The 24,748-nt window shown below is 41.1% G+C and overlaps 1 protein-coding gene across 5 annotated transcripts in view; it reads right to left on the bottom strand.

Annotated features, from left to right (window-relative positions):
* LOC108723551 (GATA-binding factor C) overlaps positions 1-24,243 on the bottom strand; it is a 93,847-nt gene extending 69,604 nt beyond the window's left edge. For 3 of the 5 annotated variants that reach the window (XM_018449384.1, XM_018449389.1, XM_018449388.1), the window contains exons 1-3: positions 23,676-24,243; positions 13,663-14,110; positions 143-775 (exon numbers count right to left, since the gene is read on the bottom strand). In XM_018449384.1, the coding sequence (XP_018304886.1) occupies positions 143-775; positions 13,663-13,834 (805 nt within the window). In that variant the 5' untranslated portion in view covers positions 13,835-14,110; positions 23,676-24,243. Of the gene's footprint in view, positions 1-142; positions 776-13,662; positions 14,111-15,887; positions 15,940-23,481; positions 23,618-23,675 lie in introns of those variants that run through there. The other 2 variants (XM_018449385.1, XM_018449386.1) reach the window with 2 other exon arrangements.
* Between the last annotated feature and the right edge of the window lie 505 nt (positions 24,244-24,748).

Raw genomic sequence — 24,748 nt, 5'->3', positions numbered from 1 at the left:
CCGCCGCCACCACCACCGCCACCACCGCCGCCGCCGGCCGGCACACCGTTGTTGCTCTGATACGCGTCCTGTTGCTGTTGTTGCTGCTGTTGCGTGGCACTCGCCTGTTGGTTGCCCGTCACATTGCCAGATTGGTTATTACCTTCTCGTTGCTTCACCTGGCCGGCGGATGAGCCGTTCGTGCCGCCAGGACCATTGCCGCCGTTGTTGGAACCGTTGTGTTGCTGATGTGGCGGCGAGGGCGCTCCGTGATGGTGCCCAAGCATCACCGTCGGCTTGATGTCGCACGAGCTCGCACCGGATGCGCCTAGCGCGTCTTGATGGTGCATAAACGCGCCCATTACCGCCGCGTGAGCGACCGCCGCTTGATACTCGCTGGTAGTACCACCGCCCAACCCGGAGAGAGGATTACCGCTATTATTGTTATTGGCGCTCGTGGAGTTGTTATTCGTGCTGGAGGTCGTGCTGGCGGTTATGCTATCAGGCGTAGCGTCCTTGGGCGGTGTCGGCGGAAAGGAGAAGAGATGGTGACCGCCGCCACCGTGACTCGACAAACTTCCGGTGGTAGGCGGCAGCGAGGATCCCAGGGGACTCTGCGGCTTCTCGTCGTTCACAGCGCCGCCCGTGGTCGTCGTCGTCGCGGGGAATCCCCAGGGTGTCTTCGAGGTGTCCGCGCTGCTGCCGGAGAGCCACGGATGGAGAACCGAGCTGTGGAAGTGCGGCCGGCAAACTTGGCTCACTGGACCGCTCGACACGCCGCTGCTCGACATCCTCGCTGAAAAGCAAACGAAACGTGGAATGTTAGATGGGATAATGTAATGCACATGTAAATGCGAATAAATAATTATCTATATGTGAATTGTATCGTCGTTCAATCTGTATCAGGAACATATTTTTTGACGCTAAGGAACATATGGATCCTTGGACTTAGTAAAGTTTTTATTAGTTTTATTGTTCAAATTCAAAACTGTGAAATCAAGATAAAACATAAAATTATTTCAAATCATTACTATTTAAAATGAGGAAAAACCCCAGAATTACGGGTTAATATCTAATTAAATAAATTCTCATCACAAAGTTTAATATCCTGACATCACTGGCGAAATCATTACATGTTACGATACAGACGAGTAGTATATTTCACAATGGAACTTTTTGTTCTTAAAGTAAAGGGGAATAAAAATAAGTCCTGCATTTAAGGCATTGATTGTTCCAGCTATTAAAGCAAGTTTCATTGCCGCTGCGATCTGCCATAAATATTTTTAAAAACTTTTCCATGAAGAGCTTGAGCAAATGTCTTGTGATTCGTTTGTGTGCGAGAGTGCGATCGTACTTCGCTCGGGAATCACTTTATCTGAAAATGGTAGCCACGTGGAGTATAGATGCTGTCGTAGCAACAACCGTCACGAGAAGGAAGAAACCTGATTCACGTGCGTGCTCGGAATGATCGGATTTTATACCGATCGTAAAGGTCTAATTGCGGCAGACGTCTTAATTAAGTGCGAGGCCCACTCGCTTGGTACGCGGTATTATGGCCCTTCTTCCTCTTGTCTTTACAACGAACGACGTGTATCATTCTTCGATCGAGTTTGAAGCCATCATGATTCGCTTTATACACGATAAGGCACTGAACTTACCCACGCGTAATTAATTCTTCATTAGCAATCTTAATTTCGTTATACAGCACTAGAAGCGTGTCCATCAGCGTGATGTCACGCCAACGAGAGATCGCGTTATGTATGCGTACCGGCTAGACGACGCGCGTTCGTCCGTTTTATCGTGTTTATCGACAAGAAAGAGCGCTATGTAAATGTCGGATCGAGAAATGGTGCTGCTCGCCTGACGCTAATTGCGCTCCGAGTTCGAATTAGACCGCGTGTCGCATGTGGAAGTCGCGCGAGCGAATGATTTGCGATATTACCGGTAACTTTTTTTATTCTCGTTAATAGTTTTGTTTTAGACTCGCATTTTCCGTTTTTTTACGTACGGATTATTACGTACAGAAGAATGTAAAATCGCATCGGAGCCCAATATAATATATTTTAAATCGAAACTGAATTTTTTTTTTTTTAATTGGGATGGCTATGAAACTCGCACGCTAACATATATTCTAAAACTTTTAGAGTAAATTGTCACTCTAAAAAGTAAAGCCTCATTCTTAGAGAGTTTCTTATATATAAACAATAAACCATTATCTAAGCTTTAAGTCACAAACCATAAAAAATCGGCTAATTACTGCAATCAAATTTGAGAAGAATAGTCAACTGTAATTGATTAATTTTTTACGGCTTAAAACTTAAAGAGCTAGATAATGGTTTATTGAAAAAAGCCTATTAAAGATTGAAAATTGAGTTACTCTCTCTCTCTCTCTCTCTCTCTCTCTCTCTCTCTCTCTCTCTCTTTTTCAAAACTAACTTAATTTTTACTCTTTAGAATAAGATTCCACTCCAAAGAATTTAGAGAATAAATATGCCACTGTAAAAACGGTTATATTACTTTAATGAGAAGATAATTAACAGCCAAAAAATCTGGCGTGGTTACGATGTCTAAAATTAGAGTTATATTTGCGGGACAAAAATGAATGAGCAATTACGGCCATCCTGCGACGATACGGTCACCTCTCGTCATTAATGGCGGTACAGAGCTCATAACGCATCAAATTAATTAGCTTCGGTTATTATCTTACGACAACAATAACGACGACAATCACGACAACGACGACCACGACGACTAATTAACCGATCCCCATCTTTCGCCGTCAGCCAGGAAAGTGCAGCGTTCTTAATATCCGTGCAAATTTGCGGATGCACATTGTTGCCAGCGAATACCAAAACGTGCATGCGACGCATGCAAACCTGCTTACTTGGCCCAAGTGGCCGATCGATATATCGAGTTCGTTCTTGCTAACAACGCCCGCTCCACCACCTTCACGGCATACGCTGATAACAAGATGATGTTTTGCCAAACCGCGCTTCGTCTTGTCTCCCACCCTGTGTCTTCTGACTATCTCTCGAATTATGGACATTAATTTTGAACTCCGAGCTCACGTCCGCGTTACGAGAACTCCCACATTTCGCATAAACGTCGGGAAAGGAACTTTCAAAATCGCATTTCCATCGCAAATGTACTTGGAACACACACAAATAACATGGAATAAAAATTTCCTGGTTTTTAATACAATTGCAAATTGGTTATCTGTAGCTTAAAAGCACTTCTGATGAGATATAAACGAAACGCTCGTTGGCATATCGCGCATTGCAAATGGCGGCGGCATCTGCCGAAAGACGCTGTCTAAATTTAGAGAAGCGCGAAACACAATATTACGAATACAGCGAGCGGCGAGATGAGCAGCTGCGGCTCTGTAATTAATCGGAGCCAACGATGGCCTGTCTGTAATTGGATCCGCTGCATCGCGGCGCAGCCGCAATGAAAAGTAAACAAGCTCTACGTACAGCTTTCGAATCCTCAACTATTTCATTATACCTTGATATTCATCCTAATAACGTTATGCAATCTCTGTATGTTACTTTTTATAACGATAATAGCATGCTAACGTGATTTCATTTTCTCTAATTATCCAAGACACATCCGAGCATTATCATTATTGATATTTCTGTTCACGTTGCATGCATTTTTTGCGAAATCTTCACTTTCTCTTTTTTTTTTTCAACGTCTAAATATGTATATACTTATCTCGTTTTAATAACAATGTTTGAGATTTCAAGCAACACGAACAGACTTAAAGCTTTGTGTTGTTAGAAATCAGTCCGAGATTTCGGACAAAAAGAATAAATTATATTTAAACAATTCGGTGACGTGATCAATGCGTTTGCTCAATTCTTTCTTCATCAAGATCTCTGACCAATTTCTAGTATCGTAGACACAAGGCTTAACAGATTGTAATAGTTTTAGATAAAATATCTACTAACGGAACTCAAAGTCAGTCGTCTCATGTCAGAGTCATTCTGATCGTCGCGACGAGCAAGATGGGAATCGAAGATAAAGACGGAGTGGTAGCGACGAGAAATGCGCAGACAGAGAAGAACACTTCGCACTTTCGACGCAATAAAAACTTCCATGCTGAGCGATATTTATCGCTCTTTCCGACCCTCCTCTTCGTGTACGCTTCCCTCGTCGCAACTCCGTTTTTACAGGATTTCACGAGACTTTTTGTCGGCTGGCTGTCCCCCTTGCGGCATGCTGCTCTTCCGTTTCATTCACTTCCATTATCTTCGCCTGTGTCGTCTTTGTCCTGATATGCTAATATTACTCGCTAATTGATCAATGAAGTAATCATCGAGAACAATATTAGGCTGTCTATAATAAGCTATTACCTATAAGTTTTAAAGGGATGCTGGAGGGTCCAAATTATCGAGACATTACAGTCGTATAAAAATCTCTGAATTGATTGAACGGAATCAAAAAGCCTTTTACTAAAGTAGACGCAAAGTTAGGAAGTGGGGCAGTAGACTTTATATTAAAATCGAAAAAAAATTAAAAACTTACATTTTTTTTTCAACTCGTAGAGCTGACGTAGATGTTTCTTTAATACAAAAATTTTATAACTCGTGTGGACAAAACGACATTGCATCACTCGTCGGATTACGTGAACGAATAATACTGAGTTTATAAAATTAAAAGCTTAACAAAAAGATTTGTATTGATTTGCAAATTACGTGTATACGTATGCTTAGCGAAGACTCAGAATAGTAAACAAAGCAGTAATTGTGTCTAGTAGAAGATGCTTGATCTTGCAAGACATGGAGTTGTAACATGTTAGATAAGGACAAATGCATGCGTTTGAGTGAAACAGAATAATAATGTGAGAAATGAATTAAAGATGTCACTATTATCGACATTTTTAATTTGGAATTAAACTGTACTATCGACATCAATCAAGTTCGACTCCAGCGTCCTCTTAAGTCTTAAGCTGTAAGAAACTGATGATAATCACAGTCGAATATGAGAAGAATAATCAACCATGATTTGTCGATTATTCTTCCCACATTCAACTATGATTGGTCAGTTTTTTACGGCTTAAAGCTTAGGTAATATCTTACTGTAAAGAGCTCATAACGTTCAGTATCGTTTAAATTTCTCGAAGATACAAACGCGAAATAGGAATGCAACCCTTATTAAAAGATCACCGATTAAAACAACGTCGTAAATTACGTTTGCTGTAAGCGGCAGCTATATATTTTCGACGGATATAATTTCCTCGCTTCACGAGAGCCACGTCGAGCCATGGATCCTCCAGAATAACGTTTCCATTCACTCTCGTGGCTTTGCTTTTATGAACCCAGCCGCCAGTTTTCACACGCGCAATAATCGCGCTCCATAAATCGTTCCACGATGATCGCGCTGTTCAGCGCTAGTCAAAAACTTGGCAGCATGTCACAATAAAGTAACGTCATTTGTTGAAACAGAAGGAAAAAGGAAGACGCGGGCGAATCTTTTTATTATTGCGCTACGTAGATCTCGAAGAGTTTTTTCGAGCGTCCATTAGCAAGGCGTTCATTGAAAAACGGATCCCATCTAATATTCCGCCGGCTTTCTTTCTCAATCACGAATCCGTTTTTGTGCTATTAAAGCAGGATTGTCCTTCGATCGGACCAAAAAATACCAGGTCCAAAAGGAAGTCTACGGTATCCATGGTACAACGAATACAGTCTGCCGTATATTAACGATGACATTATGCTAACAATATCGATTTTCTCCGCAATCTGTTCTATTCTAACGTATCAAATTTCAACTCACGACTAAGTCAATCGGAAAGCTGAGGAGAATGGGAAATCGCAGACCGCTTTCGAGGCTCGGGACGGGTAAAGCCGCTCAGAAAATATATTTTCTGCTTTGCTCCACTGTTAGTCGCATCGTTAAATTCCAGATATGGCTTCGCTTCTCGCGATATTATCCGATCGACTGATTCCTAGATAATAACCGGAGGGTTTTTGCACGGTATAACGCCATTCAGCGTATCATGAATATTCATGAAAAATCCATGGATATGGTCACTGTTATATCGCGCGAACGAAATCGACACGACTATACAGATAACGCACTCGGTCTCCTAAATGTATATACATTTGTATTTTTTTTCAACGGCAATACGCCACAGCGTACATCCGATCGTCGTAAAATTGCTGGTGATATTTGTAAATTTTTTGTCCGCAAAAAAAAAACGGGTCGCGCCACGGGCCACGCAAGTTTGTATCCCATCGCTCGGGATTTAATAAGATCGCTCCGAGCGATCGGGCCGATCATTTCGGGGCTCGGACTCCGTTCTCTCTTACTTTAGCGTACTTTAAATTCGCTCGTCACGGAGCAAGCGATACGCGCGATAACGTCAGAGACGACCCACGCCTAAGGAGCGATCAAGATCGGTTCGATTAATCGCTTACTCGATCGCTCGAGCCGAGCGTGGATGATTCAGGTGCGACCGCGTCCACGCCCACGCGTTTCAGCGAGTATGCGTGTCGCGAGTATCCCGTGTTACTTGTCGAGAACAGGCGACATTCCGTAATAAATTAATATGATAATCGATACCGTCGTCGCGGAGCTAAGAGCTAACGACGAGTCGGAAATAAATCGAGTTCACGGCGCACCTGCGGAACATTGTCAGCGTGCAGTTTTTTTTCTTTTCGTTTTTTTCTCCCCCTCTCTTTTTTGCATCGTGAAAAAACCGTCTCACGGAAACTGGTGACTATTACATAACCAATATGCAATTCAATCGCGCCGATTTACATTCCTGTTGCCACGGTTGCGAACGAAGATCAAAGCCAAATGTGAAAACCGCGAAAATCATTTTTCGACAAACAAAAAACGATAAATTCAATAGAGAAAACAACGACGATGCATCTTTAAAATCGTAAATATATTCTACTAATTATGATCAATTTCTTTGTTCTTATACTTTCTTTGTAATTTGATTTATGTAATTCAGTTTGATTTGTATCTTATGACGACTATTAAGATGAAAGATATCATTAGTAATGTGGTAATACATTAAAGCGGAACCGTTTACTCTACGAGAAGCATAATAATATTGTCAGAACCATAGAATGTGATGCAATTGTTTAACCGTTAAATGTTTAGTTTCTTTTATTGCAATTGTCGAATATAGAACAGACGAGCAAATTGGTCATTGAGTTTCTCAGTTTATTTTCATGTTCTGTTTTATGCGCTTATTTATGTTCACTATCTATTTCCTATACTTATCTTTTAGCGGTTATTTTTAACCTACATAATAGCAAAATATCATGATTATTCCCCAAACGAAGTAAATAGGTGTAGATAAAGTAACACGGTTCGCTTATCATTATTGCCCCCTGCATTTCTTTCCATCGGCTTTAGCGAAATATATTCCGAGGTGAGGGGAGTATTTCCATAAAAAAAAAACTCCCGGGAAGCTTATATTCTCCAGATAACGAATAATTTGCAAATGCGTGCTAACATACGCCAGCGTAAAACTTCGTCCTCGCAAATATCTGTGTTTATCTCGTGAACGGACACGGTGCGAGATCTCTCTCTCTCTCTCTCTCTCTCTCTCTCTCTCTCTCCCTCCCTCCCTCCCTTTTGCTCGTTTATATCACACACAAAAGCGAGTACTCCAAATAATTAACCACGCCCGAAAGAGCGCGCGCAGACGCTCACACTTCACTTTTGTGCGAGACACGAAAGACACAAAGAGAGAGCGCGAAAGAGACGATCTCAAAGAGTCAAAAGGATTCAAAGCACCGGCGGGTTCATCTGAAAGGACGACTCGTCGTATCGTATCAGGAAGCGCGCTTTATTTCCCGGCCATTTGCCTTCGACGCCGTCGTGTCCCGTCCCGGATCCGCCGTCGGGATTCAAAAGAGACGCGAAATCGAGATGCAGTGAGATTCAGGCGCGACCAGAGTCGTTACCGCGTTGATTTTATTAATGAAGAAATATCCCGGAGCGATCCTGTTGAAAATTACCGGGCGTATCTCGAGCGTTTCCGAGGCGAGGAAGGGAGTCTTCGAGCTAACGCCTGCTTCATTACCATGAGATAGTAATTAATTACTTGCCCGGAGAATTAAGACTTATTTCGTAACGCGGATCTGTAAAGCGCCAGTTCATTATCGTCTGATGAAAAGAATTCCTCTTGGAAAATATATTTTATAGCGAATGATTTGCGTCGAAATGTGGCAAGCTTAAAGCCTGATACAAAATTGAATAGCAGGATTGTCACAAAATTGGAAATCGGGGAAATGAAAAATGATCAGAGAAATCAAGACAAAATCAGGAAATAGAAAATTTTCTAAAAAATTAAAATTCCTGACTTTAAAGAAGTTTGATGCGTATATCATACCTACGCAGCTTTGGAATACTACCAACTTAATTAAAAATGGAAGCAGTGTCAGCAACATTCTATGGCTATGTTAAATTGTTGCTCCCTTAACAAAATATTTGTGGGTTTTTAGATCAAGACGAAAAAAAAATACAAAAAATTTAAAAATATTATTGAAAGTCAGAGAAAATCATGAAATTTTGTCTGGAAAAGGAAAAGTTATAAAATATTTTACGATAAGTAATTAATGATAAACCTGAGCAGATAATCTCTTTTTTTTCAACAAACACATTTCTAAATACACGGTTTCTAATAAATTAAAATCTCTGTTATTCCTTGTTCGTGTTGTCTGTGCTTTTCAATTGTGTCTCAGGCTTAAAATGATCGAATAGTGTAATATTTTTATTTGTATTGTTATAAGCAGAAAATATGAGTAGAAATGGGGTAAGGAAAGATCACGGAATCTCGATGTGGATAAGATTGTAATTTTTTTTTAAGTGCCAGACTCCTCCAATGAGTGTAGTTCCAATTAGTATCGCTAATAAGAGACGATACGCTTAAATATCGCCTAGGTTGCAAAACATCCGCCACGCGTTATTTTTGCGTGGCAACCTCGTTACCGTGAACGCGCGCGCGCGCGCGCACGCTCGTGTGCGATAAGCATTGTTATCGCGAATGTCGACAAGGACGAGGAGTCGCTCCGCTGAATTCCATTTTCCGTCGAAAGAGAGATTCTCCGATGGAAACTCGCTCGTCATTATCCTCGCGGTTAGCGAGGTCCAATTATCGCCCGTAACAACGACGGCGAAACGCACGCAATCTCCGCGGAATAACTCGTTAACGATTCTCGCGCGAATGACTTTCGTTAGGAGATCCGCGACACTGGAAGGATCGCAGGGACCAGTTTTTGCCCCGAAAGTATCCCACGGGTAAGGAGTCGCCCCCCGTTGCTGCAGGAGCTCGCGCGCGCCTTATAATATAATCCCGGTACGTGCACGAAATTCCCGTAGAAAATAACGTCTCATTTCATGTCGGGCGCCCCCAGCAGCTTTCGCGTAATAACATGCAATTTCACCCCGTATCCTCCCATCCGATCAAACTCCCTCTCTCTCTCTTTCTTTCTTTCTTTCTCTTTCGATCGCAAAAGGCGCCCGAGTAAGTGTACCCAGGCGAAAAATATGTGGCCTAAGAGAATGTAAGTAGAAATTCATTCCACGAAATTGAATTCCCGTTTCGCGAAGTGTTCGATGTTGAAGTCAAAGCTCGACCGCGTTAGTCGCGAACTCTTTGCCATTCTGATGGAACAAGATATTTTTCAAAGATTATTTCTCACTTATTATCTACAATATATAGCTTGGAGAGAGAATATTGTTTAAACATCGGTGAGAATTAATCGGCGTTGATAGAATCGGTCCTAAAATCTACCTTAAATTCTCGAAACACGGAGGAATCGGAGGCGGACGATATACCGAGATGCGGAGCTACCGCAGAGAGCGGAGGAGTCACACTATGTCTGTGTCTGAGGTGAGAGGAGACTACGGAGGGAACGAAACGCGGCGACGAGGAGGAAGATTGATCGCGGTGAAGCTGCATCTGCTACGATGAACTAGACGGAGAGAAAGAGAAAGAGAGATAGAGAGTGGGAGGGAAGAGGGGAGAGAGAGAGAGAGAGAGAGAGAGAGAGAGAGAGAGAGAGAGAGAGAGTGAGTGATAGAGAAACGACGTGAGAGAGCGACGGAGAGACCCTTCGGAAGAGGCTCCGCCTTCAGCTGGCGTGTGCATTTGCGCAAGATGGCGCCGGTCGGTCGGTGTGTGCCGCGGTTGCACACATTTTGCACACCGGAGCAACGCGCGCGAACCGACGCGACGCCGCTGACCGGCCACGTTCGTCGTACCGATTCCGGTCCGAACACTCTTCTCCGTCGTCGTCGTCGTCATCGTCATCGTCATCGTCAACGACGACGAGGGATCGCGCACGGCGGGGAAGAGACAAGGAGCATGGCGAAGAAGGGACCAAGACTTAACTTACAAAAGAGATAGAAAGCAAAAGAGATATAGAGAGAGAAAAGAGAGCCTCCCGCGTGGCCCCGCAATTACGTATGCACCTCTCTCAGACCCCGCGGGCTTTGCGGTTGGCTGCGCTTCCTTCCTGTCTGTGCCGCAACCACTGTGTATTATGCATCCCGCTCTCCGTGCGCGTCCGCCTATCTTGTTTATTTATTTTTTTCCTCTTTTAGCATCACTTGTCGCTGTCTCATCTTTTCCTCTCCCTCCGCTCTCTTCTCCGTTTGTTTTTTTCCAATCTAAACACTAGCTCCGTCGGAGGGAAATATTCAGGCTTCGGCGTCAAGCGCGCGTGAAAACGTCTCGCGAATATAAGAATAGATACTCTGTTTTATTAGCGAGAGTTTAAATTAAATGATTGTGGATTGTGCAAGCCTGTATAGTCTCTCTCTATATGTTATATTCACTCGTAAATACTATAGTTCTATCTTTAAGAAAAACAATTATTTATAAAAAAAAGTATAGTTTTTATATACCTATAAGTTATTCCACTACTTTCGGATTAAACTGCCAAAACACCGTGATTATAAGATCGATCACTTTGAAAACACTTGACGTTCATTAGCCGTCAACATTTTTCCGCCCTACTCATCAGCTGTCAAAACTCTGGATACGCTCGGACGAGGTTTGAATTTTCCGACGTGGTCGCATCTGAAGCGACGCAAATCAAAGGCGACCGACCGTTCGCTGAGTCAAACGGCGGATTTTTGTCGGCGGCAAAAGAAATCGCCGACGCACGGATGTTGCCGACAAGAGCAGTCAGAAGTCGCAAGAAATTCCGCGCTTTTTCCGCGTCGTCTCGACATACAATCGGACAGTAGATTTGATTCTGATTAGGGCCGTTGTTTTTTGGGAGGCCACGAGCTAACAGAGGGCCGAGTATGATCCATGCACGTCGGCACGAATCAGGGATATCGCCTTCCAGGGCCTCAAGATCTGGCCCGGCTGTATCGTGTTTCTTCCTCACGCACTTTTTGGCCTTTTGGCCTTCCCTCTCGTTTCTCTCGTCCATGCCTCCGTCATCTGTCCTCCATCTTCTCTCTTTTCCCTTCCTCTTATTTTGGGTTTTCCTCAACGCGTTGAAGAACGTCGAATGAAACGCTGGCCTCGTCCTTCGTCATCTTCTCTTCTTTTTTTCTCTCCTTCCTTTTATCTCTTTCTTTTCTCGTTCTTACATTCTTCTACATTACACCTACATTTTTCTACCTACGCTATGCTTTTTCATGCTTGGCTAACGGCGAGGAACCGAAGGAGCTATCGAGATTACGTACATCTAGAATGTACACACTATCAGCCTAGCGCGCCTCTCCTCGAAAAGACTCTCTTTTTCTCTTGCGTGACGCCGTGAAATCTTTTCTCGCGTGGAATTTAAGAGCATAGAGTTAGAAACCGAGAGGGACGATCTGCGTGTGTACATGCTAGTTATTGACTAAACTATACATGGAGTAATAGAAAATTTCGCTCACGCATTTAACAGCATATTCAAAGTAAAACTGAAAGTCCAGAATAAATCTTGTTGAGTTGAAGAACAGAAATTAAAACTTGATTGAAATAATTAAATACGTTTTCAAAGAAAGATGTTACTAGCTATTGCTTGTTTTGTTTTATTCCCGACAGTTTCATTATTATTATTATTATTATTATTTATTAAACAATAATTATGTAAAACAAATGCCAGATAAAATTATGACAAAAAAGCTTCTTTTCTTCATTTGCGAAATTATTCATATAATCGTTTTCGAGACATCCGCGACATTCGCGATTTTCTCTCGTTATAAACTTCATCTATTCTCTTTTCCATGTTTAATTATATTTTTTATTTTCTCCCCTGTGCGTAACTGTCAAGTGTTGCTTCTTTTACGTTATCCCCTAGGATGACTTCCTTTTTACGGACAACTAATCACACATTTCCTGCGTTTACGCTTCTCCTTTATGTACGCCGTCGCCGGTAACCACGCTAATCGTCCTTGCTTCTTGCCGCGCGTCTCTGCTTCTCACTGTCATTCACGCTAGAGAAGAAGCAAGGGTTGTGTTTGAAATGGAAAGTCATTTGCCTGGCGAGAATCGAGAGGACGTATAGGCCACGAGCGTACCTACGTACGGAGTTGAGTGTGCGGGACACGAGAAAAAGACGGCGCGTGGATATACAATAACATGCACTTGCGTGCTCGAAAGTGCAGGTTCAAGAGCGTCTCGAGGGCACTTTGCCGCCTGCATTCGGGGCTCGAGATGGATTAGCGCTGCGCTAAGAAACTGCCCCAAGCAATGACATGTTACGGTTGTCACTCTGCCTGGGCCTCCCAGCGGTACAATGTCACGCGCCTATCAGCCGCGGTAGAAATTTAATTATCGAGGCAGGTATCTAGCCGAAGGGGGAGGAGCGAAATGGCGATGCATCAAGGGAGACATTCGATGTCGCTGATAGCCTCGGAGACGCCTCGTTAATTAAATATAGAAATTCTAATTAATGAGTAGTGCTCGCAAAGAGAGGTGACTGTTCGACGGTCGTTGACCCAACTGTATCGTGAAACACGCGAGAAACAAACAGCAGCGAGTACTTTTATCGAAGTTAACGTGATGTCACGAACGCTTTAAAGCATTCATTGATCGATCAATCGGTAAAATTCTTTCTCTTACTGCAATCAAATGCTTCAAAGCATTTGTGACTTTAACCGCACCCAGATTCGCTGAAGAATTCGCTTCTTTACGAGAATTAATACCGCTAGTATATTCAAGGATATATCGTTTTTTTTTTCATAATATTTAAGCTGGCGTGTTCGAGAAGCGCGCTATCAGCGCTATTATGTCATTGTCATTCTGCCTTTATTAGAAACAAGGATAGAATGATGCAGCAACACTGATACCGCGCTCCCCAAACGTAACCTTAACACACGCAGAAAGCGTGGGTCTTTACGACAAACTATATTGCCATAATCGGGAGCTTCTATTGTACACGCATCGGAATCTTTAAGATGGATTTCAATCGATAACGCTACAAAGTGGCTCGAAGATTATACGTATTATTCTCTTAATAGCCGCAAGGTATTCGCCGCTAAAAAAAAAAGACAAGACCCTTTCTCGAGAGTCCTCGCCTCTTTTGATTTCAACCTCGCGAAATCTTCAAAGAAAATGGCAAGCAATCGATCGTTGAACCGCGACGATAGTTTCTCAAGAAGGAAAAACAGAGAGAAAATGAGAAGATCCAAAAAAGCAAAAGAAAAAGAGAGAGAGATAAGAAGAAGATATAAACGATTAAAGGAAGAGATTGGTATGTGTGTACTTACTGTGGGCATAGTGGGCCGCAGCTGCGGGGTGATGCGCCGTCGGTCCGGTGTGAGGGTAGTAACCCCTGTAATCGTTGCCGACCACTCCGGCCACCCCGGCACCCCCCGAAGGCGGCTCCAACCTAGGCGTCTCGTACCATGTCCTAGCGCTCGACTCGCTGCTCATGTCCATCGTGTCCAACGAGATCTCGGTACGTCGCGATCGCTCGTCGAAGAACGAGCAGGTGGAGGAATAACAGCGGGAAGAGGAGGCGTGAGAAGGAGGAGGAGAGAAAGGGGTGGAAAGCGGAATACAGTGAGAGAACGGGCGGCAGGTCGGAGAGGGAGATTAGGAATACTGCCAAAAGCGCCTCTCTTCCTTTTCCGTCGTCCTCGCGACGCCCAGTGGGATCATAGGTAATCTTGGTCTGATTTGCTGAGCGAAAGAAACTTCTTCCTAACCTCCGTCCTGCAAAACACAATCAAATAACATGGGTTAGTTCTTCAGTTCCTCGTTCGGTCGTTAATTTCGATCTATCATTCTTTATTTCTCGTTATAATTCTTCTATTGCGCGGCGAAAAATATGTCTGAGATAATCAGTGAAACCACAAATGGTACACATTTAACCCTCAAGTATAGTTATAAAAACCTACACCTAAGATCTAAAGCGTCCTACTTGAAATGCAGTAAATCTCTGCTGGCAATTGATAGAGAAAGGTTCAAGATTTTTTTACCTACAATTTAGAACTGTACAAGATTATATAATCGTATAAAAATTTTCACTTCGGGTCTAAATGATCCGTTGCTATTGAGTTGAGGCTTAGGGTTCAGTTTCACAACTCACGGTTAGCTCTCGGTTCAACTTATTTCTCATCTCTTTCCAATTCTAGCATTAGAAAGAGACAAAGAATAAGTTAAACCTCGGTTAAGAGTTAACCGTGAGTTGTAAAACTGGACCTTAGAAGTCTGAACATGCGAAATTATTTTGCGCAACCTTTAGGAGTAAATTGTAACAATTGGAAGCGCGTTTAACATCGATTTATACGATACAACTACTTCAGCAGTGAATACTATCCGTAAGATGCACGAGATATATTATATGCAAACATGAAATGAAGTTAATTGGAGTACTTAACCGAACGCGATCCACGCGATCTGCGCCGCATGGTGGGAAAATTCCGGCTCTATTAGTAATAAATAATTTCGCGATTTTGCACAGCCTTGTTAACCGGCTAGACACACGTGCGCTGTGTGTCTCTAGCATGACAATTAATTATAACATTCGCGGGAGCGGGTGATACGCGCGATCAGGCTGACTTAATAAGACGCTGTCAAATCCGAAAATTATTACTGTGTTAATTAATCGATCTATAACCCGATTTCACACATTAAGGGGACAACGTCCTGGCCGAGATCTCCGACACGTCGTTTCAATAAAGCCGTCGCTCGGTGGCTTTCTCGGATTCTGGACGCGATCGTGTAACCGCAATACACGAATGTGGGTACGGGATAATGAACAACTTTGTAACGTGCACGACGACAAGCTACGCTCGTCCGTTCGCACAGCACCGCACCGGTTTATGCGCGTATCCTTACCGGCTTTCCGATATCGCCCTTGTTGCGTAAAAGGAAGAACGACGTGTCATGAACCGGGCGGACACGCACGCAGTAAATTAATACCGAAACACGAGACGCTTCAATGATTCTTTCATCGCGTACAAGCTGCATAATGCGCCGCCTGTTTTGAGAGACGTCTTTCCCCCTCTTTTTTTTCCTCTCCTTCTCGATCGCGAATCGGACGCGAAAATAAACAAGACGCGAGATGATTCGTGAACGATCGGAACCACTGTCCTCCTGCTTCATTCGGCTTGAAAAACTCCAGTTGAAGGCAACTGGAGATAGAAAAGGACACGTTTTTATTTCACTGTAAATTTATTCGATGCTCACAACAGAAATACAAATAGGCCAAAAATTTCTCATGACCGTTTGTAAACAATTAAATATCCAAAGCAATTTTCTATGATTTCTATGATTCTTTTATCTAAGTAGAATGTTATATTTTAAGATTTCAAAACTGATATATAATATATAGATTTTCAGATCTGTTTCCGTGAGCGTTGTGTCGCAAGCCTTTCCAATCAAAGTGCTAGATTCTTGCTTACGTAAGAAAGGAATTTTAATAGAAATCCTATTCGATATCGCAGGTTTGATAAAAGCGGAGGAAATGCACGAAAAACAGACTTACCCCGATTGTTGAATCGGTACAACGCGTCGAATTCCGATAATCGATCAGCGAGATCTACGGTAATTGGTCCTGATCAGCGCTTCAATACGAACATACTGAGTATCAACGATTGACGATCAAATACTCGAAATGATTTATCAATCAGCTTATGGGCGATCAAGGTCATCGATGACGCAACCGGGACAGGTTGGTTTAATCGCCCAATCCAGATAGAGGAGCGCGAGAGAAAAAGGGACAGTCAGAAGAGCGGCGGAGAGGTGAAGAAATGTGGCCGGGATTCTTATCGAGACATGTTTTCGGAAATATTAGATAATTATCTTTGCTAGATCCGCCAGGGGATTTTTATTGCTGCGAATACTAAAAACACCCGCGTCCGCGTTCGCGGTACTCCGGTGAAAAAAAATATCCTCGTGAAACCGGTTACGCCGGTTAACAGGTTTCATTTTCAGTCGAAGCCGCAAAATAGTGAATCTTTCGACGCGCAAAAAGAACAACGCGGTAGTAATAATTACGTTAGTTATTTCGACAAATTCGACATAACATTATATTTCTTTCCTTTTTTGAGGCTTTGGCACTAAAAATCACTCTCGCCCGGAACAAATAAAGCACTCGAAAACAATGCGCGATAAGATACACGAAAAAGCGTGTACCTCGATAAGATTGATATCCTCACGGAATGCGACACGCATATCCGATTAATTTTGATAGCCAGGCCATCGAGATTCTTATGTCGTTATTGTTATTATATTATATGATATACAATGTATATATATATATATACATATATTCTGCAAATACATTTCATGGGTTAGTTAGATAATATTATCAACCATGCCAACAACGATTACATGCATAATACGAACGTGACCCTAATTCCTATAATTAGTTTAAATACTTCTTATAAATATATTCAGTAATGAACATCAATCACAAGTAACCACGCAGTTCATTAATTAAATGCGCCGAAAAGTATTGACGTTCCAAATTGTCGCCCAATTTAAGCGGTTATCGCCAAAAATGTCGGAAAGATAATCGCGAACTCGATCGATCATAGATATAACTAAATTTGAACAGATCAATCAAATCGTATCACTCGACACGATCGCAAGACGAACGAGCGATTACTTTTCAGAGATATCTCACGATCGGAATAATATTTTTTTGGCAATATAAATCACACGAGAGTCGCTTTATTTTTATCGCATCCATATAGCGGTTGTTCAAATCATTAGCTCGCTCGAATATTTAACAACTGAGAATCTATGGATATTCTCGCAGTTTCAAATAATTACTAATACGCGAAACTCGTTCTAAAAATAACTTACTAAATAAAGAAACTCATTTCGTCTTGTTGATTTCTTAGTTTCTCTGTTTCCTCTCTTCCTTTATGCTTTTCTGACAGGTAAAATTTGACAGTTTGTCTTTACGAATCGTTATAATTGCCGAAAAAAAGGGGCGCGAAGAAAATCGTCTAATCTAGTAAGAGCCACTCGACTTGAGATAATCGAAATCAGACTCTTGACCGATATGCACTTTCAATCACTCGCATATATCGTGAGTCGAGTTTTTCATCGATTTGACAATCGCGATAACGATTGAAAATCCGGGCTAGATAACTAACACGAAAATATTGTAGACTTTAACCGCGCGCGCGAGAGATTACGATACTCGATGTACGCGAAGAAACGAAGGTGATAAAAATACCCGAATTCTTCGCGCCAACTATAAGACGACAAGACGATAAGCGGTTACTTCCTAGATCGAAGTTGTTATATACACGTATATTGTGAATATTACACACGACCGTGACGAGAACAGGTTCGAGCAAATTGGAGCACGTCCGTTGAACCGCCGATGAAATAATTACAGCTGATAAGCGTATACTATTCATACACGTTTGTTCATTCCGATAAAGATGATCTCATCGATCGTAATAGTACATCAACGTAAGGAGTTTTCACTGTGAATAAACTTTCCTCGCGATATCGCGGTTTATTTTACATGCTTCGATTGTAACGCCAATAATTAAACGCGTGAAAAATTAATCTTCCTGCCAGTGCATTAATAAAAAATCGTGCATTTTTCTGCCTAGCTGTCTGATATAATATATGCCGTAAATTACATTCGATCTTTTGCGAGCAACTAACGGGAATGAGAAACGAGTGTTTTAAAATTTCACCTGCGATTTGATTTCGCTTAAATTAATTGTACTTTCATTAAGTCCGCTGCGATCTAATGGATCTTATCTACTCCGGATTATATCACTGTGTCCACTCTCGACGAAACTCCATCGGCGTCAACTCCTCGATCACGTATCACATCGCTAATCTTATCGAAATTCGTTAATCTCTTCAAAAGCATCAATGTTGTAATAGTATCGGGTACTCTGAAATATACGGAAACACACGCAACGTCGAAAATAACGGAGGTTTCGAAGAATTGGATTCGAGGATAATAACATCGCTGAAACTGGCCAATCATAGCTATTCCTCTTAAGAATGGATTGACTGTGATTGGTTAGTTTCATAACGTCAATGTTACAACTTCGGCGTAAATCGAGCCGTATAAACGTAGTCAACACTACTTCATCCACATCACAATTAAATAATATAGAATAGCGACATTAATTTTGTCAGCGCATTTCTACGCCTTCGGAATAGAGCGACTAATATCGATTTCTATTAATTTCTGTTTCTACACTGTTAAATCTATAGTGTCAAATTTAACCTAACGTGAGTCGCCACTGCTCCTACTAAATATATCGTTGTTTTTTATCAAACGATAGTTAAATTTGACACTATATTGTGTCAATTTACACTATATAGTGTTAAATATAACGATTGTTTTAGTATAAAATAACGAAATGATTGAGTAGGAGCAATGGCGACTCACTTTAAGTTAAATTTGACACTATAGATTTAACAGTGTACAGATTTTAATCTCGGTTTAACTTATTCTTTATCTTTTCCTAATACTTTATACCAGAAAAGTTGAATTAAGATTAAAGTTAATCTACATACATTAGTAGAAATAATCCGGTTTTGAGGCTTCAAGATCAAGAAGCGAATGTATTTTATATTTGAATATGTCGCATCTTATTCCGTTTACTTCCAAGATGGAGAATAGCATTAGTCGTTCCAGCTTCAAAGTGTCGAACTATATTAGTGTAAGAAAATATGATGATTCTTAACCGTCGAAAATTCGACAAAATCTTCGCGCTATATGTACACTTAAATATATTCGATCCTGCTACGTCAAGAACGGAGAACGCACAATTGTCTGAAACGCTTCAGCATTTCAGTGACGCCTTAGCGTTTCACAATGACGTGTTTGAGACATGTACCGATCGCATTCATTGCAAGGTGCCGTTTGTGATAACCTGATAGGAACCCAAAACGGATATCTTTTCGCTAGTACGCCGTCGAAACGCAGAGAATAAAGAATGGAACCATCGGCCCGTGACACGCACTGTCATGGCCACGAAAATAAGAGGAGAGACGTCGTCGACAAGTCGCTTCGGCGAGCGCAAGTTCGAAGAGCGGATCTCGGATCGGCTCGCGGCCGACGGATCGAGAACGAAACAATCGAGAACGCGAGTGACTCGAACCGCCGAGAGATAGTAACGCGATACTTTCCCTTGGTCCGAGAAAAAGCGAAAAAAATTGGAGTTTTGAAACTCGAAGGGACATTGGCCGATGGTGGCATTCGTTTATCGAGATACTCAAGGCCGAAGTTGGATTTTGAGAATGTTTTCTCAAGCGAAAGGATTCGCGCATGCAAAAAGTGAGAACCATTTTGATACATTTTGTGAGAATTTTGAGATGCAAAAAAAGCAAATGTCGATTTTTATGTATACTTCTTCGCCCCACAAACTCGGAATAAGGGACCTATTCTGTAAAGGCCATGGCACACGCCTTCCGTAACAGTAACCATAAGACGTAAGAATCAGTCAATCACAGGCGAGAATTCTTTTGAACTCTTAATTCTAATTGGCTAATTCTTACGGTACGTTTTACGATTACTGTTACGGAAAGTGTATGCCATGACTTTAACTCTTAACGACTGTAACTGTAACGCTACAGTTACAGTCGTTAAGGTCGAATTACAGAATAGGCCCTTAAATAAAGCGATTACAAATATCTTCAATAGGATAGGCGAAAGATGAGCGAGCAATGATAAACGAGTGTGCAAATGTGCACTGAGAATCCCATTAATTCCATAAATCCTATGCTTTTGATAACACAAGTAAAACATTACAATAATCAAATTTTTTATTATTTTTTACTTCAACTAAATTATTTTATTGCATCAACCAAAGATTTGTTTATCTATAATAAAACAAGAGATTATAGTTGTCAACCAAATGGGATTCTCAGTGTATAAGAAAGTCTTATTATGAGGATCATTCATAATAAAATAAGGAAAGCAAAATTAGGAAAGATCTGTCAAGTTTTAAGACAGGTGGGATTCACAAACAAATAAGTTGGAAGTATAAATATGTTAATGCATCGCAATTTCTCTTATGTCACGTTTAGTAGAGAAATACACCCAAGACAGAACGCAAAGGATTAATGTTACCATGGCTGCTATCAAAGGATTAATATTACCGTTCCCGCATTTTTTCTATCCTCGAGTTAAAACTCGACAGTAGTCGAGTTATACTAGCCAAGCGTACTATGTTTCTCTACTTCTCTTATACCGCCGGCGTGTTCGTTACACCTGCAAATCGCCACTTATACTTTACGACAAACATCTGACGTTTTCCCCTTTTCCGATGTCCTTTAAAAGTCATACGCCTTTTCCATAGAACAGAAGATATATTTCCGCGAGATGGCAGAGACCGAGAAAAATAAAAGTAAATTCCATTCATATGAAAATGTAAACGATATCAGAAACGTATAATCGCGATCATATATTTCAACGAAAGTGTAATTCTATGTGTTTTGCTGCAACCACCACGTTTCCAGAAATTATTTTATATGTATAACGAAAAATTTAAAAATATATAATTAAAATTATACAATTTAAGTATCGACTTTTAATGATTAAAAAACGATTTGATTGAATGTCATGTTTAATTTTGGAAAGAGATATCAGTGATAATTAGATATTAAAGGTTAAAGAAAAAGAAAACTTCGTTGACAGGGAATATAAAATTAAGTAAGTTTTTATGATGAATAAATCAATCGTGATAAATTCTCTCGTCATGCTAGAAATTTTATTAGCACCACTTATTTGTTAGTTATAATCGGAGTTTCTTTATGAAAGAATTTCTATAAAGACTCCTATAACGAAATTTTATAGAAAAAGGAGTAGCGGGTTTCTTCGGATTATATACCAGCAAAGTTTTGCATTAATACCAGCTAAGTAGTGAGGTATTGTTTACTGGAAGAAAACTATATTTTTTTATTCACATGTTAAAACTATGCTATTTTGGGTCAAACAGAAGAAGAGAAAGATAAAAATTTGTTTGTTTTGAATGATAAGATTTATATTACATTCTCAAATACTTTGCTGTTACTATTCGCTCATTCGTTAAATTGTTTAAATTGTAAGCACATATTTGCAATAATTCAGCACTATTGTAAATAAAACATATTTTACATATCTAAGGTGTGTAAAATATTTGTGTTCTATGGCAAGCAACAAGTATTTTTAAGGGAAAAGATTATCTACAGGCAATATCTTTGATTTTATGTGTGTAATTTCAAACCCTGTAACTGCATAATGATTTACTTATTACTTCAGTCACAATGCAAACTGTAGGTACACTGGGATTTTACACGTTTTCAATAGTTATTTATAAAATCACTAAAAATCTCCGAAGATTAAATTGTTTTTCTTAAAAAATTGTTTTTCTCCTAAAGAATTATTTGTTTTAAGTCCATCATATAAATGATGCTGGTCACTACAGGTAAAAGTATTGAAAAAGATTTCCATTGTCGTTAAGCACAGGCGTTAGAAAATCGGCAGATACAAATGGAACCCTGCTAATTTTAGCCATAACTTGTTATACATAGATGCATTAGTATTAGTCATTTCAACAAGAAACTATAAATGACACTCACATTGTCAGAGCTGAAGAGAAAATCGCTAGGAGATATTAATTTGACATTTTGTCGAGTGTAGAGCGTTGTGTTGCGACGGAGTGTTGAAAAAGGGTCCGTATTATTCTAGTCTTCTGACCGTTTACCTGCGCTGTCGGAATTCGTCTGACTTTCGTTCTCGAAATTGGTTCTGCTCATTTTAGCTCGTTTTCGTGGAACAAAAATTGTGCACTCATTCGTAAGAAAAGAACTGCAAATTGTGGACATAGATATGTTGAAGACGTGGAAAGACTCGAGCAACAATAGGTGATAAGTAAATCAACTCAATCGCAATCGAGCGTTCCCGAGAAAATTGACTATCGTGAAAAATGTGTCCGTCGCGAGAGTGTTCACCTCTTAAATATTTTCTAATATCTCTCCACTTATAGGTGGGTTAGGAAAATTTTCAACATGCTGAATAATTTAGGTCTCTCTATTTATGGGTAACACCATTTATTTTTTATTACAGTAGGTGTCCCTCCATTTATTTTTATTATAGTGATGGATTTTAAAATGTCTTTTGAAACATCTAAGCGTAATCTTTATTTGAATATTCTTGTAACATCGAAATTTTATTCCGTTTTCACCAACACAGATTAATTTTAATCTCAAACTAACTCTTCAACTAACTCTGTTTTTTTTTATACTGTTAAATCTATACTGTCAAATTTAACCTAATTTAAGTCGTCACTGCTCCTACTCTCTCAAATCTCAATATATATCGTTATTTTATACTAAAACAATGTGAATAAAGGCACTATAGATTTACCAGTGTAGTTTTGAGAATTAGGAGATGAATAGAAAGTTGAACCAATATCAAAGTTAATCTATATTGATGGAAATGAGCATTAGTCGTATTGTTTATCCTGTCTAAAAAATCTGTCGTGAAATGAGTAGCACAGTCACCGATGATGTGACAGTCACCGATTATACAGAGCAAATAAACTCGATGATGAATAGCGAAAACACAATAACTTATAGTTTTTAGTATCATAAATATTGATAAAATCGCGACACTTTATTTGCGTATAGACAATGCGAGCTTGATTTTACCTGGTTAACCTAATTATGCATGAATCACCGTTTATGCCCATTTCCACCAATTCAGATTAACTTTAATCTCGGTTTAATTTACTAATTTTAAGGCCCAGTTTCACAACTCACGGTTAACTCTTTACAACTTATTCATTATCTCTTTCCAATTCTAGAATTGAGTTGAACCTCTGTTAATAGTTAACCATGAGCTGTGAAACTGGGCCTAAGAACTAGAAAAAGATGAAAGAGTAAGAGTTAAATCGAGATTAAAGTTAATCTACATTGGTGGAAATTGACATCAAAGTATTCAAAAACGAAGGTATGATTTAGCTATACATATAACGTGAACTGATTTCCTTCCTCTGGCACATCCTCCGATTAAAACGAAACATGTTACTCTCGAAGACAATTTAACTTTACAGATTTCAAGACGAGTCAATTGTTATTCACGCGTTGCGACATGTCAAACTTACGTATTACGATTGTGACGGTCGGTGGTAACGTTTTTAACACCGAAGGTTGGAAAAGTGACTCGGCGGGGTGGATTCGATAAAGGCCAGTCGCGAGATATTTGCGCTGCGTTGCGTTGCGGTACGGTGACCCCCGTCGCGAAACAATCAACACGGATAATCAAACGACTGCGATCGTCGACGCTGTCTGCCCTTACCTTATCTCCCGGCGGCAATCCCCGGTCGAGATAACAGGACTAGTTTGTTGCCGATTCCACGGATGTAGACGCGACGGAGGTGGGGATATCGTTATCACTAAGTTAGCACCAACACACTGCACCGTACATCACACACACAGCACATCGTAGCGTTCTTGGAGTTTTGCTCGACGGGCGGACGAGTGGAGTAAGTAGATGATCGAAGGGAGGGGGGGACGCAAGGCAGATTAATCGGATCGATCGACTCTCATTGATTCTTCCGCTTTTCCTTCTCTTCCGTTTCTCCTTCCGGCGGACGTTGTCTCTTGGTGAACGAAGATTCCGATAACAGGACCCACAACGTTCTCTCACTTTGCAGAGCGGGACTTTGGCGCGCGAACTCGTACCAGTCGTACTCTGCCTTCCACCACAAAATTCGTCCCTAGTCCATCCTCCCGCCTGTCTTCTCGTCGCGTTCGTCTTATCGAACGGATAAGGTGCGGCTGTAGAGTCTTTTTCGGAATTTTTTCTCTTTTTTTTTCTTCAAAAAAACGCACGCACGCGCGCGCGAACTCGACTCGATGCGACTGTCGTGGCACCCGGCGCGAAACTAAGCGCATGAAAACACTGCGCTGCACGAGCCCCCACGTTCCCGCACGTTCGGCAACTTTCGTTCCAGTCCGACGCCGTTCGGCCGGTTCTGGCACCGCCCCCCAGCTGGAGCCCAACCTACCAGAGGGGCGTAACTGCTCTCTTCTCCCCACTGCTCTCCGACGGAGAAGTGCATTCTGCTCACCCGTATGCATTTATGCCGGCGGCCGTACCGTTTCTCCACTGATGATGTTATTGCCGCTGTTGTCAACGCCGTTGACGAGAATACGAGAAAACGAAAGGACAAGTGTCTCACGCTTTCATAAAATTAGTAGCGTAATATAATAACGACGATGATACGGATACAAATCCATACATGGAGGAATCGGTGACAAAGTGCACATTGCAGAGACACGAGGCGACGATCAATGATGTTATTGAAATTTTTAGGCTGTGTTGTGCCGTCGTGGGACGGATTTCTATTGGCCGACTGAATATTCATG

The sequence above is a fragment of the Mycetomoellerius zeteki genome, unplaced genomic scaffold, assembly GCF_001594055.1.
Source record: "Mycetomoellerius zeteki isolate Tzet28-1 unplaced genomic scaffold, Tzet1.0 scaffold244, whole genome shotgun sequence".
Classification (NCBI taxonomy): Eukaryota; Metazoa; Arthropoda; class Insecta; order Hymenoptera; family Formicidae; genus Mycetomoellerius; species Mycetomoellerius zeteki.
The sequence above is the reverse complement of the archived record's forward strand: the minus strand, read 5'-3'. Positions and strand labels throughout refer to the sequence as shown.